Source organism: Thunnus maccoyii, chromosome 21 (assembly GCF_910596095.1).
Source record: "Thunnus maccoyii chromosome 21, fThuMac1.1, whole genome shotgun sequence".
Taxonomy (NCBI): Eukaryota; Metazoa; Chordata; class Actinopteri; order Scombriformes; family Scombridae; genus Thunnus; species Thunnus maccoyii.
Window position 1 is genome coordinate 24,418,970 of NC_056553.1, and position 12,900 is coordinate 24,431,869.

The following is a 12,900-nucleotide window of genomic DNA, read 5'->3' on the forward strand; positions in this document are numbered from 1 at the left end:
AGCCATGCTAGCAGCTCTGAAGCTGTACCTAGTCACAGTGGTGCTTTGAACTAAATGCTAACGTCATCATGCTAACGTTCTCGCAGTAACAATATTAACTTGCTGATGTTTAGCAGATAATGTTTACCATGTTAATATTAGCTAATAAGCACTAACCACGATGATGGGAATGTAATTTGTTTTGCAGATATTTAGTCAAACACCAAAGAGTTGGACGGATTGAATTTTTGACCTGATGATGGAGGTACAGGAAATGTCAAAGTCATTAGGATTCATCTTTTGGGAACCAAATGTTTGACTAACCAACTGACACTGCTATCCCCAGAGCAATGCTGCTAGCATGGCTAAAATTTACTTTGCAATAGACTTTGCAAATCGAGACTTAGGGAAATCATTTGATTATGATGTGTTCATAGGTTATTGAACAAGATATTAGGGCAGAACAGATATGCGTGTGCATTATATAACAACATACTGGAAATGCAAGGTTGTAAAATTATTTGCTGGTATGTAAAATATATTGTGACAAATGGCCTGAAATATTCAGGATGTTTGCAATGGGCAGACATATCACCTTTATTTTCATGTGCACAAGCTACATGTCATGGTAAACTTACTTACACGTTACTAGACGTATGTCTTTTCCTATGTCTTCTAAGATATAGGAAAAAGAAAATAGTGCCCAGCCTATGGGGGTTTGTTTTTTGAGACCATTAACAACATTGAGTGTAGAAAACACACTGCTGACATATATTGGCCAATTTTCCCTTTTTACAGACAAACATTTTTGACAATAACTTTGGTTATCAAAATTGTGATGAACGCATTTGTTGAGGCAGAATATTTAACATTTGAACGAACGAATTATAGCAGTAAATTTATAATAGTGAACTTCAATCAAAATTCAGTCAAATATAACATAAATGCTATTGCAAAGTTTCTGAACGTTCGGAAGCGAAAATGCAATAAATTCATGTGCATAAATTTTGCACAGTAACAATTCACTGTTTTCCTTTTGTCTTATTTTTCTCTCTGGTCAGCATTGGAACAGTGATAACGAATTTTGTTTTTTATGCTTCGTAAGTGGGCCTGTGATGATGCTTCGTAAGAAGCATAAAAAGAACTTACTAGGTTTGTCGAATGTTGGCGAGGAGAAGAAAGGATGATGAGTTTCACCAACTGGCAGTGTATTTGAGAAAGGATGATAATGCATTAATTTGTTTACAAAACCACTAAATCTTTGAGGAAAAATATAACTTTCCTGTTGTGTCATTCACCTTAATCTGAACAAATATGTGCTTCAATTTGTGGGCCTGTGATGATCATTCTCTTAAGATGTTGACGAGGTAGATTGAAAAATAGTAATAATCTCATGCTTCTCCCTCACCCTAAATCTCAAAAACAGACACTAATTAGTCAAAAGCACATTTATGACAAATTTCGAAAGAACCAACAGAACTCTTAAAAAATTTTTCAATGCATGAGATTGCATCTTTGGTGGTCAAGACGCAATTGGACAAATACAAGGAAAGGATTTAACTACCTGCTTGGTATTATGGTGGTGCAAATATCTTTGACATGAATTTGGACTTGGGAACTACCTTAAAGATAAAAAATACACCATGAACTGGTTAGACTCCAACTACTGCAGTGTAGTTCAGCTCCTAGATGGTAAATACCACTTGGAAACTTGGTGTCCTGATAAATTTCTCCAAATAGTTTTTGCTCCTAAATGTCAGAACAACTTCATGATTCTATCTCTGAAGAGCATGTACATAGCACCATAAACCAGTGACCACTGCTGAGGGATCCATGTTAAATAATAGCACTTCACACACCACCCCCACCAGACCTTTTCTCAACACTGAGCTGACACGACCTCCCCTACCCTGCCCTGTGTCTCTGTTCAACCACACTAACTGAGTTAGTTCACTTAGCCTCTCTGTCTTAAAAGGCTTTAGGGTGTATTAAAATATCTTAAACACACACACACTGAGGTCGGAGCCTTGGTGTATCTGACCTGTAATCAGATGTGGATCCACTTTGTAAGTGTGGGCTGTCTCTTTCAGGCTTGTCATGGTTGTGTGGAGGTTGCTTTTATTGTGTAAAAATCTCTCTCCTGTTACATCATTGAAGATTCTTGCATTATTTAAAGGATGGCTATAAATTATACTGTTCCCTTTATATTTTTAAAGAGCCTTTTGTCTGTCTTCACTTTCTCCAATAGAAATGTCGATTATATAAAGTGTGCTGCAGATGGATGAAGTTGTCATCTGGTTTATCTGTGAGATTAGAATCATTGAGGAGACCCACGCTGGCACTTTTCTCCATGACTGTACTCAGCAAGGCAGATTAGCATCTCATTAGAATGAATTGGTCCAAACATCTGTCATTCCCTTTATCCCTTTATCTTGTTGTTTTCACTGGCTGTTTGTGTTTCCAGTCAGTTGCATAAGCATTCAGAGCTCATTCAGAGCTTTTGTGAAGAAAAACTGCAGTATTTTGGAAGACTGACACACTGGCTGTTTGCGGTTTTATACTTTCTTTATTTCTCATTTTAACTTCCTGTGGTCTTATTGCTTTTGCATTGATGGTCAACCAAACTGGCAATTTGTCTAAGATGACACTATAATCTGAGTCACTGTGAAATGGGAAGTATCAAAATAAACAAATACATCTCTTATTTTATGCACAATAAACTACATATTTACATGCATATGTAACATTAATTGTTACCCAGCTATCACCAGATTGAGGATGTCTATGTCAGTCAGTTTGTCTGCCTGTCTGTCTGTTCAACAGCATAAAGTATCTTATCTACTATTGGCCAGATTATGATCAAATTTGGTATGTATATTAGTTGGTCCCAGACCATAATTTCTAATAATTTTGGTGACCCCTTAACTTCTTCTGACACCCTTATCTGGCCAAAATGCCGCTCTTGTAGCTCTGTGAGGCTGTACATTTGCACAGCAGTGCTTTGCTAAATGCTAACTAGGGCTGCAACTAACAATTTTCATTATTGATTAATCCGTTGATTATTTTCTCATTTAATCAGTTAGTGGTTTGGTCTATAAAATATTAGAAAATGGTAAAAAAATATCAATCACTGTTTCCCAAAGCCCAAGATCCTACCTTAAATCTCTTGTTTTGTCCACAACCCAAAGTTTCAGTTTACTGTCACAGAAGACTAAAGACGCCAGAAAATATTCACATTTAAGGCTCTGCATCCAAAAGACTCTAAACAATTTTCTGTCTGATTAACTAATTGACTAATCGATTAATTGACTGATCGTTGCAGCTCTAATGCTAACATTAGAATGCTAACGTGCTTGCAATGTTGATGCCATGCTGATGTTTAAGAGGTTTAATGTTTAACATATTTAGCATGCTAGCGTGCTAACATTTGATAATTAGCACTGATAACCTGCTGATGGTGCTGGATGAAAAGGGATCAGCAAAACTATCACAGTTCATCGTGCAGGGAACAGGAGTGTCTGCACCAAATTTAACACCAATCCATCCAACAGTTGTCAAGGAATTTGGTTCTCAACCCAAAATGTCAACTTGCTAGGAGCTGTAAGGGATCCTTAAAGTCATTAGGTTTGATCCACTGGGAACCTTGAAAGCCTGTACCAAATTTCATGGCAATCCATCCCATTTTTGTCAATATTTTGCTCAAAACCAAAAATGTCAACCTGCTGGTGGTGCTCAACAAAAAAGTCAGGGGATCATTCAATAGACAACCTCTAAGATATCCTCTGCTGCTAGAGGACATTCATTTGTAGCTGTTGCTGTGCTGTTATATGAATCGGTTTTGTGTGTAACACACATACAGCAAAACATTTGGTTGGCCTGACACAACACAGCTGTATTCACAATCTCCTCCACTTCTTTCCCTCTCCATCAGCTCCTCTGTCTCCCCTCCCATCCCCCATGCTCCTCCTCTTCCTGGCTGTAGAATCAATGTCGGGATAATGAAGACAGGGTATTGATCGCACGACGCTGTCAGGCTTGGAGCTTTAAAATAAAAGCTGTGTGTTGAAATCAGACTGGACGTTTTGTCCCTACTTAAACATGTAGTCGAAATCCTGTCATGTCTGACATCTTTGTGTTATTGCACATTGTTACTTTTTCCGCACTACTGGCTCTTTACATAGTTTCTTATAACGGAAACTGCCAGTAATGCATTCATTTAAATATGATTGTTCTCTACATCTACGTTTAAACTATATAATCCTTTTTTACAAGAGACCAATAAGCATATACTGTATGTCCATCTGTATATCTGATACTCAACCTGAAAATATAAATTGTATTTAAATACATTATATATCTTTATTTCTTTACACTTATAAATATATTCACAGTATATTTAATTACTATTCATATTTGCTTTTCAGTTTTTACAATTGTATTCTTTCTCTGCGTGTATATGGTTATTCGTTACTTGTATACTGTTATTTGGCTGCAGTGACCCACTTTCCTTATGGGCATCATTAAAGTTTCATCTTACAGGAAAGCGAGGAAGACGCTGGTGTAGAAGAGAAGGAAGCTTTGAGTGTGTTTTCATGTTTCTCAGTTCTGAACTCATTGTCTCTATCTGTGTCTTCAGATATTAAAGCCAGTGGTTAGTCCTGAAGTCAACCATGGACTGGGCAACAGGAGACTCATTAACTTTTCCCTGTCAGGTAAGCTATCAACATCTGTCTTTTTACTCCTACACTCAGGGCCCTTCCATCAATGTTTTCACACACTCTGTCCTCATCTGAACCTTCTCTTGACCTGCAGCTCTCTTTAGCAGCGTCTGTCACTTTACTGTTGTCTGTCTAAAAGCATCGATAGGCTCAAATCACTGCCAGCCCAAGCTTATCTGAAGTCAATCTATAGTGTCCAGTTCTTTGCCTTTTACTAGAGAAAATTGAGTAACTCAGTCCATTAGACCAAAAAAAACCCTGAAAAAAATCTATGATGTTGCCTTGCACACATCCCTGAAGTATAAGACAATATCATGTTCATGTCATAAGGACAGAAATCAACTGGAACTTAGTCCCTCATGACCGTCACAAATGGTGGATATTCAGGTATTACATACTGTCTCCAGTCACTTGGAATTCAAAGAACCATAGTAATATCCATACAGTAACTCTTGTTTGAGTGTGTGACTGACAGTAGTTGGCAGAATGCTGGATTCAAGCAAACTCAGAGTTAAGTTGCTTATCAAATGAGTAATCTGATGGACCTGGGTCATTTAATTAACATGTTTTCTGATAGAGAAATCTATTATACATTATAATGTCATAATCCTAACAACTCAGACACAGAAAACAACAAAACAGTGACAGTAAAGATCAACTACAGTCTTCATTGGACTTTTTCAGAGGACAATACCAAAGAAATAATGTGGTCTTGGCAGAATTCTCCAATCTCTCTAAAGTCAGGAACAGTTTTCTGTATAAGAGCTGCACATACTGCATGTAAAATACCAAATCAACTATATTATGTTTTCATGACTACTATTAAAATTTGGTAAAATGCCATGTACTCTATGTGCACAACAAGGATAGAACACATAACTACACTATTAACTATAACTATTAACTACTTATTGTAGACATTCAGAATCAGCAGATTGTTGTCTCACAGAAAAATCTGTGGGGCGAGTTGGCACAAGTACTTACATGTAGATATGATCAGAATGCCTAGTTTGAGTAATACATGAGTTTGAAGGCTTATCAGATGCTAATCCACTGCATAGTGGTTTATAATGTTTCATATATTCTACAAGGATTGTGAGATTCCCTGTATTTGATTGGCAGTACATTGCTGGATGAATGCTTTCTGGAGCTGCTTGTCTCAGAATCCTTTCTGTTCCGACACAACGGTCTCTTTGAAACGAATGACGAGGCTGCTTTTTAATACCGCTGTCGTCGGTCTGAACATGACCCTAAATATTGACAGAAGGGTTAACCGTTGTTCACAGTGTCAAACTGTCAAGTACTGTTTCTTTCAATCAGTGGAAATATTTTACTCACCACACTCTCTTTGCTCTTTGTTAAACTCTGAATTTTATCCTAGCAGAAACATGTCGTTGCTGCTGTTTGGCCCCTTTTTTATTCACTTGCACTTTGCATAATTCTGTTTGTGCGTGTGATGCATTCAAGCAAAATTGACCCCTTTTGCATATTACGATGGATTGTGTGAGAGGCTCCTCATCCGGTTGCCTTTACAACTCAAAATTATGCACATAAAAATTCAATTTCAGACCCAAAAAAACCAAAGACAAAACGACCTTGATACAGTTAAAGAAATTCAATAAAGGCATATCACAGCAGTTTCAACTACCCTGTACACACCTCTCTACTCTGCAATTATCTACTCATTTGCAATGACCTGCAGCACAAACTCAGATCTCTATGGCAACACGACACACCAGCAGACCTGTTATGTCTTTCGCTCATGATTGCATTTTTCCAGTAATCTTCTGTATTAATAAAAGTCTATAATATTCCTACAAAAAATTGGCTGTCAGCCTCACAAGTACTTCTCTCCAGCTGGAGGCAGCTCTGAGCTGGATTCATCTTTCTAGAAGAAGGATCAAAAATGTAATTAAGTGTAACTCTATTTCTCTGGATTTATTATTAACGTAAATCAATCATTTTTGGCATACTCATAAATGTGTAATCAAAATGTACAGAAAAAGTGTGTTGGTGCAGCTTCACAGTTCTGTCATCTGAGGTCACATCCAGGGCCGTAGCTGAGATTTCAGCCCAAACAACCACTAAATGTCTTTTTATAGTTACAATTATACCATAGCTGCTCAATCTGGAAGTTTTATTTAAATTGAGAACAGATAATGTTGTTGTTTCCAGAAAACGTGTATAAGATATAATTGATATGTCATATAAAGTGTTATGAAGGTCTAAAATGCTGTTTCAAGTCTCTCTCCATACCGTCGAATAAACTTATTGTAGAGAAATACTGAGTTCTTTATTTATGTTGCCAACATTTGAGTTACATTTAAATATATTTACTCTAAATTACTGGATCTTAAAACAATTCAACTGTATGGTAGATGCAGCCCAGAGTATCTCCCTTTAATTTCATAAACCCTTGAGTAAAATCAATTTTTTTTTACTAATGATACAACAATTTAAAGATATGTCATGTCGTCCCTATTTCACATAACCCCCTCCGTCTTTGCTTCAGACCTCCAGGCAGTTGGTTTGAAGAAGGGGATGTTCTTCAATCCCGACCCGTACCTGAAGCTCTCCATCCAGCCTGGAAAACACAGCATCTTCCCCTCGCTGCCGCACCATGGCCAGGAGAAACGCTCCGGCGTGGTCTGCAACACAGTCAACCCACAATGGAGCACAGAGGTACGTACATAAAAAACTCACACACACACTCACACACAGAGGACAGAGAGAACACTTTGTCTCTCACACATGCATTTAGCCATCTCCGTGCTATATTTAGAAATGTAAATTATTCAAACTTCATTATCTGTATCCATATTGCTTCCTGTGTCATCTGTGTTCTTCATCATACACGCCAAATACAGTCCTCTGTAAACCAACTTAAAGCCTCACAGACATTTAAAGTCTCCTGCTGTTATTGAACAAGTAGAAATGAACAATTGCACTTAGAACAAAGAGAAAGAAGCAAATGTTCAGAATGATTCTCATTTGGATGGAAGATGGATGGCAGAAATATGTGTGCATGTGTTCTGTTATCTGTAGACAATGATTGTAGCTGACTGTGAAAGGAGCTTGAAAGCAGGACTCCTGCAGTTTTTAGTCTTTCACAAACTGTAGATTTTGGGACCTGATTGTGATTTAATGTGTCTTTTGTTGATGTATATTCAATATTATTCACATTTCAGGCATATGTTTTCATTTTGATATTTTAGTCTCATTTTCATACATTTAAAAAACGTTATCCTCTAAACACTCTCAGACTATAACTGTCACCATGTTTAATGTGCACAGCTGGTTACAGGTGGTGTTCTCATCTATCCGGAGATTAGCAGAAAATGAAACGTTTATCTGTTTATATCAGACTGTAATAGATAACACACAGTGCTCGTATCACTCTGCTCTGCAGTAATACAACAGACTGACTCTCCACAGTGAATCCAGTTGTCATTAGAAATTCTGGCAGTTGCTCACTTCATTGTTCCTGCTCACATAGCATTACCACAGCTGCTGAAGCTGGATTCACTCACCTTCTCACTGAAATACACTTCACTGTTTGGGTTTAGCTTGAGAGAAGAGCTCATTTTTTTGGATAAGATTATGTAAAAATATTCTCTAAGTGAACATTTTCAGGAATATTTAGATGGTTGACAGTCAACATTAATCCTGCGCTCATTCCTACTAATAACCAATTACATGGATAACGACTGAAAGTACTGTTGTGTCACACCAATTGTGATTCTACAGATGCATACAGGTCGTTGAATGAGACTTTGGATTAATACAGTAATCAGGCCATTTGTCTATTTCAGAAACCCTGGTTTAGCTGTTTTTATATGCATGGATGGAGAGCAAACAATAGTCCTCCTTCAGCATAGTTGTCCAGGACAATTTGTCATTGAAAGTATGTTCTAAAATTCATAAGTTTCTAGTATAAACACAGAACAACAGACCACACAGAAGAGGGATGAGTGGGTGCGCCTTTGGTTTCAGCAGTAGAGTAAGAGGATCAATCTAATCCATGGAAATCACATTTGCTTTGTGGAGAAACAAGATCAGTCTATTGATTTTCTTATTTAGGACTTTTCCTTGGAAAAACGTCCGTTTCTAGAAAGTTCATTGCCAAATCTATTCTGTTGTAGACATGGCTGATGGCTGATTCATGGCATGAGCAATGGATTTTGAATATAATAATCTACTAGACTAGAGGAATTTCTAAATACATAAAATATTTCAAACATTATGCAAAACAATATTATACAGTATATTTGTCAGGGCTCAGCTGGAAAAAGGTCCTGAAGATGCAGGCTAGATGAGTGTTTGAGTTTAAAATATTAATAAGTGATAATTAAGGATGTCTTTTAAAATAAAGGACATTGTAACCTGTTTACAGTGATTACACACATTAATGTATCTGTTTTATTCTGATTTTAGTTGAAAACAGAAGTGGTCAGCTTTCCCGTGGGTGTTATTGTTACAGTTATCTCATTCCAGGCATTTATTATAATGTCCTACACTCTTGTGTCAGTACCACTTTATTCCAACCATCTTGGTTTATTTCCACCATTCCTTAATGATCTTTCTACTTATAACTAATGGTTCATAGTTTCAGGCGCAATGTCATAAGAGGAACATTTAAGGTGAGTAATATCACTAATGTCAGCCCCTGTCATATAACCTAATACAGTGCTCTAGATTTGCTAGTACATCATAATCAGTGTCATTGAGGGCTGCTGTCATTCCTGCCTCTGAGTAGCCGTCAGTATGCTCTATTAGGACAAATCAGAAAGAAAAGACCAGTTATTTTCATATTCTAACTTTCATAGCTAATGTGGACTAATATCCACATCATTCAAAACCGTCTTTTACAATGATTTGTTCCAAACCCTCCTGATGAGAAACCTCTTGACAGATTATCAGGAGCAAAAGAGATATTATACCAAACTGTATTATGTGTTATGAAAAAAGATTTCAACAGTGAGGTGATCATGGTGGTATTATTATACTTATTATACTTATACTGTCGTCATAGTTAGATTGTTATATCATTAAAAAATTCCAGTTGAGGATTTTTAGGACAAATAATAAAAATTCAAAAAAGATTGAAGTGTATAACTGTAGAGGAAAACTGTGTGTCTGTTTTTATCTATCTTTTACTGTAGACTGATTTTTACTGGAACTCATGATTCAATCAGGTTGAAAAACCACAGAAAAAGCTTTTTTTATGAAGAACCAATCAATCAATCATGTTTATTTGTTACCTGTAATTATATAAGGTACAATCACAGTAAAATGTAATTCCACCAGTTCCTTCAAGTTGCGCATTTAAAAGAGTTTGAGTGGAATAGGAATAGTTGGGGTGGGAGTCTTAAGCAGTGACCTCATTCAAGATCCTAGTGGCCTGAGGGCAGAAGTTCTTCCTGAGCCTCTCGGTGCTGGCCTGGTGTATCCGGTAACCTCATCCTGACCGCAGCAGGGGAATAGGCTGTTATCCAGGTGGTTGGGATGATCTCCTAGCCTTTTTCTTGTAGCACCTGTTGTAAATATCTTTAGGCAGGGTAAAGCACCACCTATTGTATGTTCAGCCAAATAAACCACTCTGCAGGGCCTTGTGGTCCTGTTTGGTGCTGTTTCCGCACCAGTAATGTTCCCTGTCAAGATGCTCTCAATGGTGCAGGAGTAGAAATTCCTCAGTATTTGAGGGGATACACGGAATTTCCTCAAGCGCCTGAGGTGAAACAGTCTGTGCCTTGCCTTTCTCACCACTGAGTCAGTATGCAGCGCCCAGGTCAGGCCCTTGGTGATATGGACACTAAGGTACTTGAAGCTGTCCACCCTCTCCACCGAGGACCTGTTGATATTAAGTGGGCTGTAGTTCCTTCCCTGCTTCTTCCCAAAGTCCACTATCAGCTCCTTAGTCTTGCTGACATTAAGGAGTAGGTTGTTGTCCTGACACCAGCAAGTCAGGTCCTCTACTTCCTTTTCATTGTTGTCTGTGATCAGACCCGCAGCTGTGTCCTCGGCAAACTTGATGATGGTGTTGGAGTCGAAAGTTGCTACACAGTCGTGTGTGTACAGGGGGTACAGCAGGGGGCTCAAAATTCAGCCCTGGGGTTCCTTGGTGTTAAGGATGAGGGTAGAAGAGGTGTGTCCACCTACCTTCACCACCTGGGGTCTGACCGTCAGGAAGTCAAGGATCCACATGCACAGTGAGGTGTTAAATCCCAGGTCCTTGAGCTTTGTGATGAGCTTAGAGGAAACTATGGGGTTGAACGCTGAACTGTACTCAATGAACAATAATTTCACATAGCTCTTTCTTGTCAATATGAGATAGGGTGGTGTGCAGGATGTGTGTTATGGCATTTTCTGTTGATCAGTTGGGACAGAAGGCAAACTGTACTGGGTCCAGTGTGCTAGGTAGTGAGGAGCAGATGTAATCCTTGACCAGCCATTCAAAGCACTTCATCACTACAGAGGTAGGTGCCGTTTGGCGGTACTCATTCAGGCAGGCTGGTCTTGTTTTCTTGGGCACAGGAATGATGGCAGACTCCTTGAAGCACGTGGGTATGACAGACTGAGCCAGGGACATGTTGAATATCATTGGGAACACTGGCGCTAGTTGGTCAGCACATAGTTTGAGGGCCTGCCTACTGATACTGTCTGGTCCTGCTGCTTTCTTGTTGTTCACACACTTGAAAGCCCTCCTGACATGTTAAGAGAGGGTGATAAGTGTGAAAGGTGCACCCACCCATCTATTAACCTCAGCTTCAGCTGTTTGCTTGCTGACTGCCGATGGCCACAAAGTGAGCATACAAGTTGTTTATCTCCCTAGTTAGAGATGCATCAATCTTACTTGTCTGAGTCTTGCAGATGTACTCAAAACATTTTGAGTACAGATGCTCAGAGCTCAGATGACCCATATTCATACCCATTGGACATTGGCTCCAATAAGCCATCTCTACTTTGCTCCAGATCCACCCCAGTGGCTCTTTGTCCTTGGAGCCCAGCCAGAGGTGCCCTCCAATAGCATTGTTGCTATATTATCTTTTATTTACTTATTTATCTATTTTTTTCTCTTTCCTCCTCTGGTTAATTCTGTCCCCCTCTTATGCTCTGTCTCCCTCTGTCACACTGAACACTCACCCACACAAACACACCTACCTAAACGCATGCATGTTGCAATAAGGAAATCTAAGCCAAACTTTATGCATTTTTCATTTATTTGTTTATTGGTTTGATTGCTCTTTTGTAGTTCTTGTTATTGTAGCTGCTGTATTGCGTTTTTTTCTCTCTTTTTATATCAGCTTGTTTGAGTTTGGTTTGCCTATTATCTTGTGCTCTTTCATATGTTGCTTGTTTTCATAGAAAATAAAATTGAAAAAAGCCATCTCTACTTTGGGTCTGCTACAGTTAATCAACTGTGTTGTCATGTGGCTCATGAATTACTATTATATTTCTTTCATAGTTATTGTTGACCTGTTCTGTAATTCTGCATATTTCAGAACAGGTCTTGAGGGAGATCATGAAATGAGAGAGACTAATGACTGATGAGACTAATGAATGGACAGGTCAGACCATAACAACACGGGAAATTACTCCACGTGTTTGCATAATCTTAAGCTGTTTTCTGTGTGTCTCAGAGTGCTCTACAGCTAGCTATCCCCCTGCACAGTCTCTACTTTTTATTATGCCCCTCAGGAGACTCCATACTCTGGAAAAGGAAAGTAGCTTAGAGCTGAGTGGATGCTGCCAAGAGGGACACTGCATTAAATCAAACAGCTTCCATGTTGAGTGGAGCTCAGCTTGCTTGGCTATAATGCACAGTATAACTCTAATGGGTGTCCATAGCATGCTGGCTCAGTCAACACACTATTCATACTGCAGTTCAGGACTGCGCATATTTAGGATGTGATACTGAATCATTTTGTACTAAAATAAAAGGTTGACATATTAAAAACATTCCATGGAAAGAATGGATCCCTGAGAACTTACACTATCCTGGAAGGTAGAATGTAGATGGAATAGAATACTTTTTGAAGATGTATTCTATAAATAGTGATGATATGATGTTTTTGATATGATATTTATCTTCCTTTACCATAATATTGGATCAATATTGACCTTAATAGCATTTATTTCTAGTGTGCTGGATCCAATAAGGATTGATTGATTGTTAATTTATGAGAATGATACGTAGAGTTTC

The 12,900-nt window shown here is 38.3% G+C and overlaps 1 protein-coding gene across 3 annotated transcripts in view; it reads left to right on the forward strand.

Moving 5' to 3' along the window:
• LOC121887978 (E3 ubiquitin-protein ligase HECW1) overlaps nt 1-12,900 on the forward strand; it is an 81,520-nt gene that overhangs the window by 20,467 nt on the left and 48,153 nt on the right. For all 3 annotated transcript variants that reach the window (XM_042399176.1, XM_042399178.1, XM_042399177.1), the window contains 2 exons: nt 4,616-4,691; nt 7,210-7,379. In XM_042399176.1, coding sequence (XP_042255110.1) covers nt 4,616-4,691; nt 7,210-7,379 — 246 coding nt within the window. The remainder of the gene's footprint in view (nt 1-4,615; nt 4,692-7,209; nt 7,380-12,900) is intronic.